The 21,119-nt window shown below is 44.9% G+C and overlaps 1 protein-coding gene across 2 annotated transcripts in view; it reads left to right on the forward strand.

Annotated features, from left to right (window-relative positions):
- Positions 1-20,752, forward strand: part of ZDBF2 (zinc finger DBF-type containing 2) — a 71,650-nt gene extending 50,898 nt beyond the window's left edge. Inside the window, exons 6-7 of one of the 2 annotated variants that reach the window (XM_040357300.1) lie at positions 5,580-5,707; positions 17,535-20,752. In XM_040357300.1, the coding sequence (XP_040213234.1) occupies positions 5,580-5,707; positions 17,535-20,202 (2,796 nt within the window). In that variant the 3' untranslated portion in view covers positions 20,203-20,752. The remainder of the gene's footprint in view (positions 1-5,579; positions 5,708-17,534) is intronic. The other variant, XM_040357301.1, reaches the window with a different exon arrangement.
- Positions 20,753-21,119: the final 367 nt, after the last annotated feature.

Below are 21,119 nucleotides of genomic sequence, written 5' to 3' on the forward strand. Positions count from 1 at the left end.
TCTCACTGTCCCCCCATCCATCTCACTGTCCCCCGTCCATCTCACTGTCCCCCCGTCCATCTCACTGTCCCCCCGTCCATCTCACTGCCCCCCGTCCATCCCACGGTCCCCCCGTCCATCCCACGGTCCCCCCGTCCATCCCACGGTCCCCCCGTCCATCTCACTGTCCCCCCGTCCATCTCACTGTCCCCCCGTCCATCTCACTGTCCCCCCGTCCATCTCACTGTCCCCCCGTCCATCCCACGGTCCCCCCGTCCATCCCACGGTCCCCCCGTCCATCTCACTGTCCCCCCGTCCATCTCCCTGTCCCCCTTGTCCATCTCACTGCCCCCCGTCCATCCCACGGTCCCCCCGTCCATCCCACGGTCCCCCCGTCCATCTCACTGTCACCCCGTCCATCTCACGGTCCCCCCGTCCATCTCACTGTCCCCCCGTCCATCCCACGGTCCCCCCGTCCATCCCACGGTCCCCCCGTCCATCCCACGGTCACCCCGTCCATCTCACTGTCCCCCCGTCCATCTCACTGTCCCCCTGTCCATCTCACTGCCCCCCGTCCATCCCACGGTCCCCCTGTCCATCCCACGGTCCCCCCGTCCATCTCACTGTCCCCCCCTCCATCTCACTGTCCCCCCGTCCATCCCACGGTCCCCACGTCCATCCCACGGTCCCCCTGTCCATCCCACGGTCCCCCCGTCCATCTCACTGTCACCCCGTCCATCTCACGGTCCCCCCGTCCATCTCACTGTCCCCTCGTCCATCCCACGGTCCCCCCGTCCATCTCACTGTCACCCCGTCCATCTCACGGTCCCCCCGTCCATCTCACGGTCCCCTCGTCCATCTCACTGTCACCCCGTCCATCTCGCGGTCCCCCCGTCCATCTCACGGTCCCCCCCGTCCATCCCACGGTCCCCCCATCCATCTCACTGTCCCCCCCCGTCCATCTCACTGTCCCTCCCGTCCATCTCACTGTCCCCCCTGTCCATCCCACCGTCCTTCTGTCCATCTTACTGTCTCCCGTCCATCCCACAGTCACCCTGTCCATCCCACGGTCACCCTGTCCATCCCACGGGCCTTAGATATGATCGACTGATTTGGAGTGTTGAGATAGAATGGGCCACCTTGGTGTGGTGTTGATAGTGTGGGTTGCTATAGGTAGGATGGCCTACTTTGAACTGGCAGTGGAAGGTTTGGGTGCAGTGGATAGTAAGGGATTTTGTAGATAGGGTGGGTTTCATTTAGGCCCCTTCCACGGTTAACGCAATGTGGCCACTAATTGGAGTTGGAACTCTGTTTGAGACCATCTTATGGGAACCACTCCAGGAGGTATACAGCCGGAATATCACATCTATAAGGAGGTAAGTGCTCTGTGAGCCCACTGTTTGAAGACTTTTTTAGAAGATTACCAGAAGAACACCAGTTTTATACACGGAGATCACAGTTTCTCACCTATTAAGACATTTTGTGGTATATTTTTTGTTCATTGCACATTGCTGCAGTTATTTTTCTGTTATATATAGCACTTTTTGCACTTATAATTCTTTATTATAGTACTATTGCGCTCATCATTTTACATTTCATCCATTTTTGCATACCACGGCTGCCCACTGCGCCACGCCACATCCCTGCTCCCTGCTCGGTGGCTCTCCTCTCCTCCTCGGCTGCTAAGCCTCCTGACATGTCAGTGTACGTAGGACATGTCAGTGTACGTAGGACATGTCAGTGTTAGTGTATGTAGGTCAGGTCATGTGTCAGAAACAACCTTGAAAGACATGCTAGTGTCCCTAAGAGCTTCCTTACATGCTGATCTCATGGAATGTGTAACTGACACGTCAGTGTGTGTGTGTGTACTGACATATACATAGACACACACACTGACATGCATACACACACACACTGACATACATACACGTCAGTGTGTGTGTACTCACGCACACACACGTAGGTCAGGGTATGTGTTTCAGGTAGGTCACACCGCGCCACTCCACCGCGCCCGCACCCCCCCCCCCCCATGCCGGCTTCGGGCTAAAGCCTCTAGTCTTTTTGCCACCTAGCAACGCCCCTGATCGCCGGCATGGTCTCCCAGCCAGGGGAAGAGAGAGGAGAGGAAGAGGCGAGCTGTCCGTATCAGCAGAGAGCGGAATTGCCCGCTGTAATAGCTTTCATTAGAACTTCCAGTGTTCCTGGGGCTCATGTCACATAGTTCCACCTCTTGGTCCGGCACCTTTGATTGACAGAACGCCGGTCCAGTGTCGGACATGTGACATCATCAAATGCGTTGGGCTAAGAGGTGGGGCTATGTGACGATGAGCCCCGGGAAGACGGGAAATTCAAATGAAAGCTATTACAGCGGGCAATCCCGCTCTCTGCTGATCCGGCCGGCTTGCCTCTTCCTCTGCACAGGTGAGGCTGTATTGGGCACAGGCAGGCCAGGCTGTATTGGGCACAGGCAATGCTGTATTGGGCACAGGTCACGCTGTATGGGGCACAGGCAGTTCAGACTGTATTAGACACAGGCAGGCCAGGCTGTATTGGGCACAGGCAACGCTGTATTGGGCACAGGTCATGCCGCATTGGGCACAGGCAATGCTGTATTGGGCACAGGTCATGCTGTATTGGGCACAGGCAGGCCAGGCTGTATTGGGCACAGGCAGGCCAGGCTGTATTGGGCACAGGCAGGCCAGGCTGTATGGGGCACATGTGACGCTGTATGGGGCACATGTGACGCTGTATGGGGCACAGGTGACGCTATATGGGGCACAGGTGACGCTGTATGGGGCACAGGTGATGCTGTATGGGGCACAGGTGATGCTGTATGGGGCACAGGTGACGCTGTATGGGGCACAGGTGACCCTGTATAGGGCACAGGTCACGCTGTATACAACATTTTGCTATGGGGCCCTGTGATTTCTAGTTACGCCACTGTTCCCCACTATGCACAGACCACAAAGGTTTGCTCATTCAACACTACCACCATTAACGGGACAACTTTTTTTTTTATTATTATTACAAGGTGTTCTCTTATAGGGAATCCACTGGCACAGGATCTGTGTGGGATGGTGGCTATCACTGTAGTAGTGCATACTTACATTGGCCTATGCTGGTTCAGTGTAAGTATGCAATAAAAATCATACCTGGTGTTCAGAGTCAAAGCAGAACCAAACCCATCAAGGCATGCCATGAATTTCTGTCACAGTTGCTTGTGTTCTGTCAGTCCATCAAATGACTGTTGTCATAAATTATCAAATGTGCAGCACCATGGAAACTGCAGATCAAACAGAGGCTAAAGCTGTATACACACTATACAATTTTCTGTAGATTTTTTTCCTTCAGACTTGCCAAAACTATATAATATGAAGTCAAACCTTAAGAGTTCCAATTTGTATGCAATCAGGCAGGCCCTTGCACTACATGGTTTTGGAAAATCTAAGGCCTCGTACACACGACGGGACATGTCCAATAAAAACGGTCCACGGACCGTTTTCATTGGACATGTCCGCTGGCGGATTTTGGTCTGATGGCTGTACACACCATCAGACCAAATTTCCCGCGGCCAGCGAACGCGGTGACGTGGCCGCGCCGTCGCTGCGACGATGATGCGGCGACGTGTGCGACCCTGGAAGGTCAATGCTTCCACGCATGCGTCGAATCACTTCGACGCATGCGAGGGCTTTTGGCCTAGCGGACTAGTCCGACGGACAGGCTTCCAGCGGACATGTTTCTTAGCATGCTAAGAAATATTTGTCCGCTGAAAACCTGTCCGATCCGCCGGAAAATTGTCCGGTCGGCCGTACAGACGACCGAACATGTCCGCGGAAACTGGTCCGCCGGACCAGTTTCAGCGGACATGTTCGGTCGTGTGTACGAGGCCTAAGGGAAATCAGACATCAAAAGTTGTATAGTGTGTATGGGGTCTAAGATGGCAGCTTTCTTTGCTGTAAGGATTGAAAGAGTTAGTTCTGCTTTAAGTCACTGGATACTACATAGAAGTCATCTAATTGCACCAGAATGTGTAAAGATACAAAGAAATTCATTGTTCTAAAATGTATGTTTTTTGGGTTTTGGATGGAGTGGGGAAGGGTTAGAACATCTGTCAGGTTTGCATTGTTGTTTGTGTACCTGATGGGAGGACTCCATTTACTGTATGTCCTGGTAACAATTATAAACATAATGTAAGTGCAGAACAATCCAAAATGCTAAATTGTCACAGGAATAGCGGGGAAATCCACCAATGGGGGCACTTGTTCAAATGACAATTTAAGCAGGGATTTACCTTATTCTGTAGATATTCCAACTTCCCAAAAAGGGGTCATTTGGCAGTGTATGAAATATTATACAATTTTTATTTGATATGTTTTATAACAGAATGCAAGGGAAACTGTTTTATTTTTCAAAATGTTGTGGCTTTTTTTCTTTTATATAGTGAAAAGTAAAAAACAAGTGGTTATTAAATATTACAAAATAAAACTATCTGTCACAAAAACTTATTTGGGTACAGTGTTGCATTACTGATTTATTGTCAGTCAAACTACTACAGCACTGAAAACTGAAAATTGGCCTGTAAAGGAAGGCGGTGTAACATGCTGGTATAAGGTGGTTAACCACTTCAGCCCCGGAGGATTTGACTGACCAATGACAGTCGTGCGACGTTGTACCCAAACAAAATTTATGTCCTTTTTTCCCCACAAACAGAGCTTTCTTCTGGTGGTATTTGACCACCTCTGCGATTTTTATTTTTAGCGCTATAAACAAAAAAAGAGCGAAAATTTGGAAAAAAAACCCAATATTTTTTTAATTTTTGCTTTAATAAATACCCCCAAAAATATATAGGCCTCAGTTTAGGCCGATATGTATTCTTCTACATATAACAAAATCGCAATAACCGTATATTGATTGGTTTGCACAAAAGTTATAGCGTCTACAAAATAGGGGGTCGTTTTATGGCATTTTTATTATAATTTTTTTTACTAATGGCGTCAATCTGCGATTTTTATGACTGCCACATTTAGGCTGACACATCAGACACTTTTGACACTATTTTGGGACCATTCTTATTTATACAGCGATCAGTGCTATACAAATACACTGATTACTGTGTAAATGACAATGGGAGGGAAGGGGTTAACCACTAGGGGGCGAGAAAGGGGTTAAGTGTGTCCTAGGGAGTGATTCTAACTGGGGCTGGGCTACCTGTGACATGACATGATCACTGCTCCTGAAGACAGGGAGCAGAAGATCAGTGTCCTGTCACAAGGCAGAACAGGGAAATGCCTTGTTTACACAGGCAACCCCCTGTTCTGTAGCTCGTGACACGATCGCAGGTCGCCGGCGAACATCGAGTTTGCAGGGACCGGTCACGGAGAGTGCAGCGGAGGTGCTGCCCGCGCACGGCTTCTTAGAGGGGACATACAGGTACATCCATTTGCCTACCGCTGCCATTCTTCCAACGTATATTGGCGTGCAGCGGTCCGAAAGTGGTTAAGAGATACAGATAATACATTTTTTTTTGCATTTGCATTTTTTTTTGGCCTGGAATTAATGTATTTTAATTTACTATATTTATTGTTTAATCTTCTCTCTAGCACCTTGCAAGTGACCAACACAGACAAGTATCCAAGCTACATAAGAATCGATTTAGTACAAGCGCATTGATGGAGCGATTCTTGCAGGATGTTCATCTCTACCATCCTCAAAACTACCATGATACTAGGTAAGAGCAGGGCTTTTTTTCAGGGGGAACTTGGGGGAACTCAGTTCCACCACCTTTGGCTCAGACCCTTTGGTGCCTGCTCACCACAATCACTTGTAAACACAGAAGTCTGGTTTCTGTGTTTAGAAGTGACAGTTTTGCACTCTGTGTGTAACCCCCCTGGACACTGCACTCTGTATGTAATGCAATCCTGGTATTTAATGCCCCTTTAAGACCCTTCTACTGTTTGTGAAATCTGAACAGGGTCGTGGTTGAGTTCCTGCACCTATTTTCTGAGAAAAAAAACTCTGGGTAAGAGTCTTTTGACACAACATACCTTCTGCTATCTTAGTATGGTATTTGTGAGAACATACAGATCAAGTCCACTCAAAACCAATGGTTCATTTTTAGAACTAAAGTGGAAGTCTTGTTAGTTTTTTTTGTTTGCATAGGGTGGAAAAAAAGGGTTTTTGTCATGCTGTCCTAATAAAGGGACCCTACATGGTTTCGAAACGTTGGCTTTTTGTACTGATCATGCTAGTGAAACTCCTTTATAATGAATGGACCTATACTTGGACATACACCTTTTTTTTTATGAATGACTGTGCCATGGATTAGATCCCTTCAGCACTCCTATAAGTAAAATTGTTATATGTACCATATGGTGTGTAGAGAATGTATATATCTATTTGAACCTTTAATTAGATTTCCCTTCACTTCTGGCCCGGTTGACCACTGTCCAACAACGTCCACCAAAAATTAGCCCCCCTTTGCCTAGTAAATAATCCTAGTTTTTAGCTGAGAGTGACATTTAGAAAAAAATATCCACAGGTTTTTCACCAACAAGTTTTGAAGAAATGCTTTGTTCTTTAATGTTTGATCTTTTTGATAAGGCAGAAACAATTGCCTCTAACCCCACAGGAGAAAAGCTGGGGCTATGTTCGCAAATAACCAAAATAATAGAAAATAATGAAAAATAAAGTTACCGTACTTTTAAAAGCTGGTGGTTAAGAAGTACAAAATTTATGAAAAAAAGAACACACTGCATTCCAGCATTCATTCGAAAATTTTTACATATATTTTATTGTATTCTGACAATTAAAGAACTCATATGAGTTTCATAGATTAAATGAATACAAAAAGATGTACGGTAAAATCAATGTAACGTTATACAGGATACTTGGTTCATTATTCATAGCATAATATAAGCAATATAAATGCACAGAGAGATGATAGTACAGTCATTAGAGACAATATAAGTTATTATCAGGTTGATTAAAACATTTTTAAATTATGATAAAAAATTGGCCTTTGAACCAAAAGTGTATGTAATCATGTATTTGGCTTCAAAGTTTAGATAGAAAAACACTCACTGTGGAAGATGGTCACATATAATAAAAAGCAGCAGTTTGCAGAGTGGAGGGAGCTGCTTACAAAAAGACCAGCATCCCAATCTCTGCTGAATGATGGCTAGGGTTAGCTTATTTTACTATGGTCATGACTGCTTTACTAGCTAATCTAAAAGTAATTCCATGTACACAAGAGCGTTTTTCCCGTAGGAAAAAAAAGCGATGGCTTTCCCGACGGAATTCCTCTCAAACCTGCCTTGCATACACACGGTCACACAAAAGTCCAGTGAACTTTTGACTGCCTAGAACGCGTGACGTATAAGACTACAACGAGCCGACAAAATTAAGTTCTATGCTTCCGAGCATGCGTCGAATAGTTTTCCGAGCATGCATGTTTTTTTTGCCGTCAGAAAAGCATACAGACAAATGGTATTCCCGCTAGGATTTTTTCCTGATGGAAAAAAGAGATCCTGCTCTCTTTTTTTCCTGGCAGTTTTCCTGTGGGAAAAAGTCAGATGGAGCATACACACGGTCGGGATTCCCAATGAAAAGCTCTCATGGCAGTTTTTCTGATGGGAAAACCGGTCGTGTGTACAGGGCATAAGACTGTAATTACTTACTATTTTACTGTACCTAGAATCAACTATTAGCATTTTACAGACAATTTCAGTTAGGCTTTAAAGTGTATTTCCACGTTTGCATCTAAATTGGGATAACACCTACTTAATTTGTTTAATGTTGTCATTCACATAGAATAACTTAAAGCGGGAGTTCACCCAAAAAACAATTTTTAACATTAGATTGAGGCTCATTTTGTCAAGGGGAATTGGGTGTTTTTTTTTAAATCAAAGCAGTACTTACCGTTTTAGAGAGAGATCTTCTCCGCCGCTTCCGGGTATGTTCTTCGGGACTGGGCGTTCCTATTTGATTGACATGCTTCCGACAGCCTGTCAATCAAATAGGAACGCCCAGTCCCGCAGCCCATACCCGGAAGCGGTGGAGAAGATCTCTCTCTAAAACAGTAAGTACTGCTTCGATTTAAAAAAAAACACCCGATTCCCCTTGACAAAATGAGCATGAATCTAATGTTAAAAATTAAGTTTTTGGGTGAACCTCCACTTTAACAAAAAATTACAAATCTCTGCTTATGTTTTACTTGTTCTCTTAGGTTAGGCTTGAATACTGTCTGTCCCAAAAAAGGGTTAAAGATCTTGAAGCTGGGATTCTGTGTTCTATGTTGATGAGTGGGGACTGATTTCCTTTTAATTTTAAATTGTTTGAGTAGCTTGCAGTTTGCGCAAAGCTTGCTCCAAACAAACATCTACAAAGATATGAAATATATTTTTCTTATTACAGGTATGCGGTGTGAATGGGAACACATAACAAACATGTTCACCTACCTGTATTCAGAGCCTAAGATTACGAGTAGGGTTGTCCCGATACCGATACTAGTATCGGTATCGGGAACGATTCCGAGTTTTTTCGGCGGTACTCAGACGCCGATACCCCGCCCCGATACACAAATAGAATACTTGCCACCCCCCCGTCCCCCCCGCCGCCTCCGCCGCCGATCGCCGCAACCGAAGCCGCAATCCGCCGCCGCGATCCGCCGCCGTTACGCCGCATCCCCGCTACCGCCGACTGTGTAATACGGGCGGGAACATTACAGCTTTGAATCGCTGTAATGATTTGCGCATAGACACTCCCCCTTGCTCGGGTGAACTGTCCAATCCCGAGCAAGGGGGAGTGTCTATACGCAGCGCGGGGCCAATCATTACAGCGATTCAAAGCTGTAACGTTCCCGGCGTATTACACAGTCGGCGGCAGCGGGGATGCAGGTAAGTGGAACATGGCTGGATGGGGGCAGACGATGGCTGCATGGGGGGAGACGATGGCTGCATGGGGGGAGACAATGGCTGGATGGGGGGAGACGATGGCTGCATGGGGGGAGACGATGGCTGGATGGGGGGAGACGATGGCTGGATGGGGGGAGACAATGGCTGGATGGGGGGAGACATGGCTGGATGGGGGGAGACAATGGCTGCATGGGGGGATACATGGCTGCATGGGGGGAGATGATGGCTGCATGGGGGGAGACATGGCTGGATGGGGGGAGACGATGGCTGGATGGGGGGATACATGGCTGCATGGGGGGAGACATGGCTGGATGGGGGGATACATGGCTGGATGGGGGGAGACATGGCTGCATGGGGGGGATACATGGCTGCATGGGGGGATACATGGCTGTATGGGGGGATACATGACTGCATGGGGGGATACATGGCTGTATGGGGGGATACATGACTGCATGGGGGGATACATGGCTGCATGGGGGGAGACATGGCTGGATGAGGGGAGACATGGCTGGATGGGGGGAGACATGAATGGATGGGGGGATACATGGCTGGATGGGGGGATACATGGCTGGATGGGGGGATACATGGCTGGATGGGGGGGAGACATGGCTGGATGGGGGGGAGACATGGCTGGATGGGGGGGATACATGGCTGCATGGGGGGACATGGCTGCATCTGTGGGGGTACATGGCTGCATCTGTGGGGGGACATGGCTGCAATATGTGGGGGGACATGGCTGCATTTGGGGACACATTTAAAAAAAGTGTCGGTATTCGGTATCGGCGACTACTTGAAAAAAAGTATCGGTACTTGTACTCAGTCCTAAAAAAGTGGTATCGGGACAACCCTAATTACGAGGGTGGCCTCTTGTACAGTTCACGTCTGAGCACCCCTGGATATTGATACAGGGTCTGCAAGGGTGAAATAAAGGCACAGGTGCCAAGGTGTAGACACTAGGGAGCACTGGTATCTGATGAGCAGATATAAAGCTGGTGATGCAACGTAAAGATGCAAAATCCAGTTCATGGTGGAGTCAGTGTTTTTAATGATCATTAAAAACACTGCTCCAGCAAAAACGACCATTTTTTAAAAGAAAATTCCATTGATACATGTTCCCTGGGGCAAGACCCGGGTTCTCAAAGACGTTTTCACAAGCATACTATAAACACCCAGCAGGTACAACATTAAAATGAATTTTTTTTTATTTTTATTTTTTATTTAAGCATCATGATGCTTAAATAAAAAAAAAAATGAAAAAATCCTTTAAATATTGTACCTGCTGGGTGTCTATAGTATGCCTGCGTAGCTTTATGGTGCACACTGCAGAGGACACAGGCAATACACCACGTGAGAATACTGCAGCTAGCACAATCAACTACCTGCCAGTAAATTAGGAAGAACTGATCTAGCTAAGCTATACAGTGTATAAATATATGTACAACACCTGGGATGTATATATATCCTCTACACACTGTAACATTAACTGACTAACCTGCCTGCCTGCCTGCTCTATCTACCTAGAAAAAATGACACTCTCTCTCTCTCTGACTGATCTCTAACCAGCGCCGGAACATACTACACAAGGCCGACCTGCAGGCTGCCTTTTATAGTGTGGGTGTGTACTAAACCCCCTGAGCCATAAGTGGCCAAAGCCACCCTGGCTTTGGCCATTTACGGCTCTCTGTACTGATGGCGCTGTGATTGGCCAAGCATGCGGGTCATAGTGCATGCTTGGCCAATCATCAGCGCGCAATGCCTCAGTGAATTATGGGCCGTGGCGCGTCACTCGAATTTGGCGCGAACGACCCGTTTTGTTCGTATTTCATCGAACATACGATGTTCGAGTCGAACATACGTTCGACTCGAACACGAAGCTCATCCCTAGTTACAACCTGTAACAAGCTGCTGGCTGAGGGACACTCAAAGGAGGGGGGACTAGGATCAAAGAGGAGAGGAGGAGGATCTGGACTGCTCTGTGCAAAACCAACGGCACAGAGGAGGTTAGTATAACATGTTTATGGTTGCGGCCCTCTGACCGAGAGAGATGTGGATCACATAAACATGCGACAGGACTTACAACATAAATAGACCTGAAGTGTGCCTTGGTGGTCTGGTCAGTATGCAAAGAAAAGGGGGCATACCCAAGGTAAGTAATGGGTAGTTAATTGAAGAAGGATATGCTGAGAAGTGCCCTGAAAAAGGGAAGGGCGGAAGGGTGTCGAATGCGATTGAATGCACAGACTTACGGACATGAGGTGAGCTGGGAAGAGTCGGCCCAGTGACGTGTAGTACCGCACACTGAACCGACAAAGAGCATGTGTGAGTGGGCTGCTTAAATACCCTCTGGGCTCCTCCCATAAACTCAGGCCACCATACTGGCCTTCTTATTTTTGGTCGTGGCCCTCTGACCGGGAGAGATGTGGATCACATAAACACGCGACAAGACTAACAACATAAATAGACCTGAAGTGTGCCTTGGTGGTCTGGTCAGTATGCCAAGAAAAGGGGGAAAAAGACTCAGATAGGGAAATAGCTTTTATTGATTTCTTGCATTTATTGAGCCAGCTTGGTAAAGGCTTGTGCCATTTCTTCCTGAGAATTTGGGATGTATGTGGCAAAACAAGGAGACTTCCATCAGCCTGGTATCTTGATTACGTGGTCTGGTACTCCCTGTTGGGAGGCAGCTGAGGCTGCTCTAATTCGGAAAGAATGTCCAGAGAACTGACTGGGGTTTGAAGCCCAAGTTACTTAGGAGGATTCTGACATGCTTCACACACTGGCTGCCACTCAGGGAGCTGGTTTAGAAAGGGTAGCAACGAGCTACCATCAGATTGGCTGGGTAGATGGAGCAGTAGTCGGCCGAGCACCATCACTGGGTGTCAGGTGTTGTTAGTCTGAAGCAGGTTGATGTCAACCCCGGGGCTGGTTTGTTGCGTTTGCAGACTGTCAGAGTGTAGTGGTTCGAAAGCGAGTCGGGTGGCATCGGAGCAGTATCTGACTGCCGGAGCCACTGACTGTAAATTCACTAGGTCGTCGGGAACCGTAGCAGGCCTGGTAGATGGCTGTTTGGGTGACTAGGCTGGACGAAGCCCTAAACAGGGAACGAGTAAGGATTTTAGACATGTCCCTAAAGAGGGCACTCTTGAAAGGTAGGCGCTTGCCACTGACTACATGTTGGTGCTTCTGTATGCCCTGCAGGAGGGATTTGACTGCATGGGCTCGAGAATGCTGATGGTTTACTGGGGTCCTGCAGGGACAGGAAATGCTGGACGCCATCTAGATATGGCGTGATAGTATTGTGAGAAAGGGTCATCTGCGTGTGGCAATACGATATGAAGGCTAGGACGTGTCTAACGTCGCCTATTGCTGCTCTGGGGCAAGGGGACAAAAATTTGCGGTTAGTGTTCCAAGCAGTGCGATAGGCCTTCAGTGTGTTGCTTGCCAAGGAGTGCTTAATAAGCTGAGTTGCGTTGGTGAGATGCGACTTCAGTCCATCGTCAGCAATGACCAGGGTGGGACAGGAATAGTTGTTGGGTCGGCTCGAGGCTCTTGCTGGAAAAAACAAAGTAAGGTTGGAATGGGAAAGCGCATCAGCTGCGATTTTGCATTTGCCTGGAATATGTCTACATAAGATATTAACTGGTGACGGAGTGACAGCCGCACGAGCCTGCGCAGGAAGGACGTGATGGGGAGTGACTTAGATCTACCTTAATTGATGATGTCGGCTGTGGCCTGATTGTCTGTGGTGAAAAACACTGTCTGTCCTGTTCAAGTGTGGCCCTAGACCTAGGCAGCTGCCACGATGGGGTACAGCACGAGGTGTGATGAAGACTGGGAGAAGCAGAAATTTAAGAGAATTTCTGGGGGCCAAGGTTTGGAGAACCAGTGGCGGCCGAAAAATGGCCGCAAAAGCCAGTGGTGGCTCGGCTGACACTGCCGGGATGAAGATTGAAATGCTGTTCTATCAAGTGGGGAAGTTGTCCCACATAGCTAAGTCTGCTACTGATGCTTGGTCTAGTTTGAGAACTCGGACTGGATCTTGCATTGATGTAAGAAAATCAAGACAATACACAGGTGCTCAACAAGACAAGACATGCACTCGCTGACAAACGTGCACTCGCAGACCAACGTGCGCTCGTAGACTAACGTGCGCTCGCAGATCAACGTGCGCTCGCAGACCAACGTGCGCTCGCTGACCAACGTGCACCCGCAGACCAACGTGCACCCGTAGACCAACGTGCACCCGCAGACCAACGTGCACTTGCTGTTGCTGGATGAAAACCTGAACTAACCTCAGGGAAAAAGACAAAGAAAGATGAGTGGCCTGCGTGCCACTGAAGATGAATGGCCAACTGGGTGCCACTGTGTGTTTGTGTGGCTGATTGTCACTGAGGTGTGTTTGAAAGTTTAGTTTGTATTCGGGTTTGCACGTAGGTGCGTGCCGCAAAGTGTTTTATACTACTGCAGACAATATTGTGTGATTGAAAGGGTGTCAGTGAGTGTCAGGTTGCTGGGACGATGTTGTGTGGTTGCAGGGGCCTCGATGAGTATGAAGGTTTGTTTTGAGATATCATTGCGTGGTTGCAAGGGTCTCAGTCTGGTTTGCTGAGACGTATTGCGTGGTTGCAAGGGTCTCAGTCTGGTTTGCTGAGACAATATTGCGTGGTTGCAAAGGTCTCGATGATTATGAGGTTTGTTTTGAGATGGCATTGTGTGGTTGCAAGGGTCTCAACAAGTGAGGGGTTGCTGAGACGATGTTGCGTTTTGCAATGGTCTCAAATGAGTGTCAGGCCGCTGAGACGACTTTGTATGGCTGCAAGGGTCTGAACGAGTGTCAGGTTGCTGAGACGATATTGCGTTTGCAATGGTTTCAAATGAGTGTCAGGTTGCTAAGACGACTTTGTATGTCTGCAAAGGTGTGAACGGGTGTCAGGTTGCTGAGACGAGATTGTGTGGTTGCAAAGGTCTAGACGAGTGTGAGGTAGCTGAGATGATATTACATTTTGCAAGCGTCTCAAATGAGTGTCAAGTTGCTGAGACAATATTCCCTGAGTTTTTTTTTATTTTTATGAAAATGACTGTGAATGAAATTCTGGTAAAGATGAGTTACCGCGTCTGGCAGTGTTTACAAGCTGTTACAGGCATTGGCATTTCGAATGCCTCTGAACATCCGTCTGAACCCATATTTTTTTTTTTTTCGGGAAGGTTTCTAAACGTAACTGCCTAGAAACGACTATAAATGATCCGGTGTACATGTACTGATAAGATAACAGAGGAGAGATTGGGGATCCTGTGTACATGTACTGATAAGATAACATAGAGGAGAGATCAGGGGCGACTGAAAAACACCCAACTGTTCCTAAACATCCGTTTACCAGCAGCAGTGTATATGAGGCCTAAGACGATTTGTCTGGCTGCAAGGATTTTAATGAATGCCAGGTTGCGTGGTCACAAAGGTCTTTGACGAGTGGGAGGTTGCTCGAGACGTTATTGCGTGGTTGCAAGGGTCTCGATGAGTGTGGGGCTGCTGAGACAGTATTGCATTTGCAAGGGTCTCAACAAGGGTGTCAGGCTGCTAAGACGATTTTGCGTGGTTGCAAGGGTCTTGAGGAGAGTGGGGCTGCTGAGACGGTATTGCGTTTGCAAGGGTCTCAACAAGGGTGTCGGCTGCTGAGACGGTATTGTATGGTTGCAAGGGTCTCGATGAGTGTGGGGCTGCTGAGACGGTATTGCGTTTGCAAGGGTCTCCACAAGGGTGTCAGGCTGCTGAGACGATTTTGCGTGGTTGCAAGGGTCTCGATGAGTGTGGGGCTGCTGAGACAGTATTGCGTTTGCAAGGGTCTCAACAAGGGTGTCAGGCTGCTGAGACGATTTTGCATGGTTGCAATGGTCTCAACAGGTGTCAGGTTGCTGGGCCAAGATTGCGTGGTGGCAAAGTGTTTTTTTTTGCGTTATATATATATATATATATATATATATATATATTTTTTTTTTTTGCATTTTATTTTGCATTATATATATATATATATATATATATATATATATATATATATATATATATATTTGCATTTTGTAAGGGTCATGTGTTGCAAGGGTCTTAACAAGGGTATCAGACTGCTGAGATGATTTGCATGGTTGCAAGGTCTCAATCAATAAGAATTGGGTTACTGAGAAAGGATAGAAACACCTGGTTTGTTTGTACCTTTAAGCGAGCAGTATAAGGTAGAAGGACAACGCCTGTTTGATTCGTAGGTTCCGTAGGGGCCACTAATGAACGATATGGGAGACAACGAATGGTAGCAAATTGATAGGACATAAAGAATGTAATAACAAATCTTACTTGCGACAGTTGGCCATGCGAGTGAGTTTGCGGCGGACTGTGGCTGGAGTGAAACATATCGGGAAGGTGTAGCGTGATGCCGTGCATGAGGCAAAACAATGAGGTTTGGTATAGAAAATAGAACGCGAGAAGTGCGTACGAATGCTTTGTAAGCTCCACTGCGGGAACCGAACATATGGTACGGGTGACACCACAAGTGGCCACAAATTTGACATGACAAACAAGCTAACGAATCCTGCCTGGGACAGTGAACGTGCGACTGGGTTTGCTTTGGACTGGAGCGCATGTGCAATACATCTGAAGAGTGTGGTGTGGCGCCATGCATGACGCACAGGCAATAACTTTGGTAAATAAATGAGAGAGAAAGAACCGTGTACAAACACTTCGTAAGTTCTGCTGCGGGAACTAAAACACACGGCATGGGGGAAACAACATTGCATGGCAACGGTAGAAAGTATGCAATGTATCTGATACAAATCAGTTATAAAGAGAAATGACTGATACAAAACAGTTGTAAAATGCATGAAATGAATCTGATACGAATCGGTAGTAATAAGTATTGAATGAATCTGATATGAATTGGTTGTAGAGTGTATGCTACCCCTTGCTTTGAAATCGAACACCTACCAACCACCCATCCCCCCAGGCTAATCAAGTGCAGACAAGGCACCAGGTGAGTCCAATTACCACCTCAATCTGCCAAAGAACCCATACAAACAATACATGCTATCTCCAAATGGATGAGACGCCAACCCCATGGACAGTGAATTTTATAACCAGTGAAGCCTATGGCGAGTGATATCAGACAATGACTGACAGTGGCTCGGAGGCTTGGATTTACAAATGAATCGTATGTTTGGCAGGAGGAAGTTACAAATGTACTCCGTCTGTGCCGAATGATGTTGGAACATGAGCAACAATAACGAAAAGGTTTGAATTCTACCTGCCACAGTAAGCGGGAACCGCTGCCGAAGACCATGAGCGGAAAAGCCGCAATGCACTTGTGATGTCGAATGCGATTGAATGCGCAGACTCGCGGAAATGAGGTGAGCTGGGAAGAGTCAGCCCAGTGACGTGTAGTACCGCACACTGAACCGATAAAGAGTATGTGTGAGTGGGCTGCTTAAATACCCTCCGGGCTCCTCCCATAAACTCAGGCCACCATACTGGCCTTCTTATTTGTTATTTATTTATTTATTTTTTTAAAGCGAGCCTTTACAATCACTTTAAGAATACATACAGTGCTTGAATAGAATTTGTTCCTTTTAATTGAGTTGCATTTCAGTTTAATCAGAAATTGGAGTGTGTGGGGTTACTCTTTATTCTTCTGCACAGTAGATGTGGACACAAGGTTCTGGGTAAAAAATTTCAGCACATCTCTGCGCTACGTGCATATTTACCCATAGTTTATCTCTTTAAAATATATCCTGCAAGTACAGAAACCTACCAGTTGACCCTGCCAGAAATCCAGTGAATTCCTAACTTACTCTACACATCAATGTTTTTCAAACTTTTTTCAATCAAGGCACCCTTTAAAATTATGCAAAATCTCAAGGCACCCCATTATAAAATGTATAAACTAAACTGATAGTTTTACATATTGCTGCATCACCCACACACTTGGCACACCCAACATTAGGGTGATCTATTTTTACAAAGCAAAAACATCTTTGCAGATTGATATTGACTAGTATTCCAGCATTTCTCTTTTCTCTCCCTCACTCCGCTAATGTGATTCCATGGCTGAGGAGAGAGGAGCAGAGATTGGGCACACAAAGATGCTGTGAAGGCTCCCTACACCCTCCTTATCAGCCGATGAAGTCTCTGGTTGTTAGGATGCCAACAGCAAGGTTTTAATGCTGCACAATGAAAACATGTGGCCTTGTGTAATAAAAAGGCAGGCTTGAATGATCCACTAGTTTGTACATCATTTTTGGGCAGTTTGGGGCAATTTTTAGGCATTTTGCCAAGGCACCTGAAGGCTCTGACAGCACCCTGGTTGAAAAAGGCTGGACTACAGAACATATGTCTCCTAAGTTATAGTGAAGAAACGAGGGGTGGGTGTTCTTTAGTCATACTAAGAAGTGGGCCGTCTAGGGTGACAATGCTGCTGATTCACAGATGCAGTACAATGAGTACACGTTGTCATCCAAGGGCCGTGGTAGTGTGTTATTGGAAGGATCACTAAGTGGAAATAAAGAAAAAAACTTTAATACTCTTCTAAGGACTGCAATATATATATATATATATATTTTTTTAAGATACTCTTTAATAAACAACTGATTCACATTTGCCTTTTTCAGACCAACATATGATGATATCCCAGAAGTTAATGTGCTTACTTCCTCGTGTGAAGACAGAACATGTACTCTCTCACAGGAAAATCAGGGTGCTGTTTCCAGCAGTGGAAGACTAACTGGCTTGGACAAGCATTGTATCTCTGACTCATATAGATCATGGTTCAATTGCAATGAAAAAACATTCACACAATCACACATCACAAACCACAAAGAGGGCCAGTGTTCCAAAACTGGGGAAACCCAACAAAGCATTTACAGAAGTTCTCCGACTACTTGCCAAAAAGCCTTACATAAAACAGTAAATACTGGTACTGTACCTCACACCTTTCACTATAGCACTTTACCTTTATATTCTGATGGCCAGTTGACTGTAAATAACAGTACCTTTGAAACGCCACATGCTGTGCTTTGTTCAGGGTCCACTAACAGAGAGACAAATTATGAGAAATGCAAAAAGTGCCTAGCTACAGCTACTTCAAAAAACCCTACAAATGACTTTCAAAAAAGCCAGTTAAATTTTCAAGGCAGCTATCATCATCTGACCTCAGGCACTTTGTTTAAGAATGAAAGGATATTCATATCTCAGGAAAAGAAGGAATGCTTTCTCAGGAATCATGAGCTACGTAATGAAGCAAAAGAAATGAAAAATGATGGAAAATGTAAAGGATTTTCCCTCTTCAAGAACAAAGGTATTTACTTGAGCAAAGGTGATGGAACCTTAGTAGATAAAACCATTGAGGCAGTAATCAAAAAATACTGCCATGAATCTTCATCAGACAAGACAACAGAAAAAGATGAAGAAAGTGTATTGTCCTTAAATGTCCCATCCATTACTGAAGATTCTACTCTAAGTTTTGATTGTATTGCACCTTCAGAGTTAAAAGAAGATAACTTAAAAGCTGCAATGACAAATTTAGACTTGCACAAACAGTCTGATGTAAACATTGATGAAGAGTACAAATCAAAACTTAATTGTATCCTGCGTGAAAGTCCAACAATAGAAGTACAGGCTATAAAACACGAACAGGATGAGGAAGTTCTTCCAGCTCTGCCTCATATTCCTCTATCATTTGTTGGTAAAACTTGGTCCCAAGTAATGTATGAAGATGATTTAAAAATTGAAGCCCTGGTCAAAGAGTTTAGGAAGGGAAAGTTCCATTGTTACTTTGAAGATGATTGTTCCGTGAATGTGGGCTCTAAGAGAAAACATAAGAGCAGACAAATAGAGAAAAAAGTAGACACAAAAACAGAGGACATAGATGAGTCCCAAAAAATTAATTTTCTGCCATTATTTGAAGATTTTTGTGAAGACCATCACCCTGATAGAACTAGTATTAAATCAGAAAGACTTTTTAAAAAGTCTAAGCTTCCTAAACCATGCAAACGTGTGTGGAGGCAAGCTTCAAGATGCCAAGTTGTAAAAGTCAGCCATGGTACTCAGACAAGTTTGGTCAACTATCCGGTGGTAAAAAAGAAAGTGCTGAAAAATGATTCACAAGGAGTTTTTGATGACCTGGAGGACGAAAAGACTCCAGAAATGAAAACTAGAATGTGTGCTTTAAAACTTCCAGAGTCATACACCAAAATTTTAACTCCATTGCAACCCAAGACAATGGTATATGTTCTTTCCCACCCAGACATGAAACCAAGTACTTGTAGGAGAAGTCGTAATCGGTGCTCCACCGATAGTAGAGACTCTGTATTTTATAAATATAAGCAGTCACCTCTGAAGTATTATGACCCTTCGACTAATCGTATTCTCAAAACCCCTCCCAGGAACTCAGTACGAGGAATGAGTAGCAAGGCGCTCTGTGTTCGAAAGCTGTTCAGAAGTCTTAGTAGTGAAGGAAATGTTGATAAAGTAGATCCTGAACAAAAGCAATCAAGCACCTCTAAGAAGTCTCTGAGCAGTTCTTCTGCTGCTTCTTTACACTTTGGATCTGTTAAGGGAAAGGATTTAGGCTCCAGCATAAAGGGAAGTGGATCTTCTGTGAGCTCAGAATACATAGGCACTGGATTTGTAAAATCAGGGCATTCTGAAAAACCATATGCACACATTACCATTTCTCAATGCAAAGCAGCTAACACCAAGGCCAAGGACGATAGTCAATGCAGTATTTTGCTCTCAAAATCTAAAAGTAAATCTTTGAAACAGCAGAAGTTGATCACAAAAGACCCTCATAACACTTCAACTAGGCTTAGAAAGTCACAAATGGAATCTAGAGATGCTATACGCTCTAGACATAATCCCCACAGGATGGTGAAACATTTGGGAAAACAAACACAAGGAGTATCCAAATGTAGGAAACGGGCAAGCAAAAAGACGTCTTCAGTTCTTCCAAAATCAAACAAATCTTTTGCTCGGGTTCGTCAGCCAAATAAAGAAAAAGTGAAAAACCAGAGGAATGAAATTACAGTTCAGGATCATAAGAAAAGTCTGGTAAAGTCACAGTTTGTTTCACTCAATCACCAAAAAAGAAAACAAAGTATGACAAAAAACTGTTTGCAAAATAAGTATCAAGAGAAAAATATTACTAGATCGCGGAGCAAAACCTCTGAGCTTATAGTGCAGAACACAATGCATTATCTAAGGAGTAGACATGCAGTAGCAAATAAAGTTTATAATACTAGAACTTTTACTAACACACTGACCAGAAAAAAAGTCAGGTGAATTTGTATTAAAATGTCATTGTTTATGGACTAATAAGACACTAAAACACTGTGTGCTGGAAAACGGGTATTAAGGTACATTTTTGATACTTTTTTATAGTTTAGAATATTTGCTGAGATAATTTTAAAAATATTTTACACTTTCATAATCTATTAATAATGTTTATTGTAAGATATATTTCTTTATATAAAAATATGTAAAATTAACTGACCATAAGCATAGTTGTCTTATTGTATATTAATGTATTAAGATAAGAACAGAGCTCCATAGTCATCTTACTGATTTCTATACATTTTATTAAAAGGAGTATATTAAAGCTTTATTTTAAATGCCATAAAAAAATCTTTACTGGACACTGGTTATAATTAGAATACAAAGATGTAAAAGGGTTGGTCCTAAGTTTCTAATGTAATTTAGAAAACATTAAAGAAGGATCAGAGTGTTTTATGGCATCCTTTAACCACTTACCGCCCAGCCTATAGCAAAATTAGAAAGAAAACGTTTTTCCCAAATGTATGGTCTTTTTTTATTTGTTGCGCAAAAAATAAAAATTTCAGAGGTGATCAAATACCACCAAAGTAAAGCTCTATTTGTGGGAACAAAATGATAAAAAAATTGTTTGGGTACAGTGTAGCATGACCGCTCAATTGTCATTCAAATTGCGAGAGCCCTGATAGCCGAATATTGGCTTGGGCAGGAAAGTGTATAAGTGCCTGGTATTGAAGTGGTTAAAGTGGAAGGAAACTTTCCCACAACGTTTTCTTACCCTTTTGCCCCCACTTCCGAAGTTGTTCAAGCTCACTTTAACCCACCCAAATTGCTATACTTAACTAGAGCTTGTTTACATCCATCCTCCAGCTTCTTGATCTGACATCTGCACCTGCACAATTCAGCCCGTAGACTTCTATGCAATTGTA

Source organism: Rana temporaria, chromosome 6, assembly GCF_905171775.1.
Source record: "Rana temporaria chromosome 6, aRanTem1.1, whole genome shotgun sequence".
In the NCBI taxonomy this organism is placed as follows: Eukaryota; Metazoa; Chordata; class Amphibia; order Anura; family Ranidae; genus Rana; species Rana temporaria.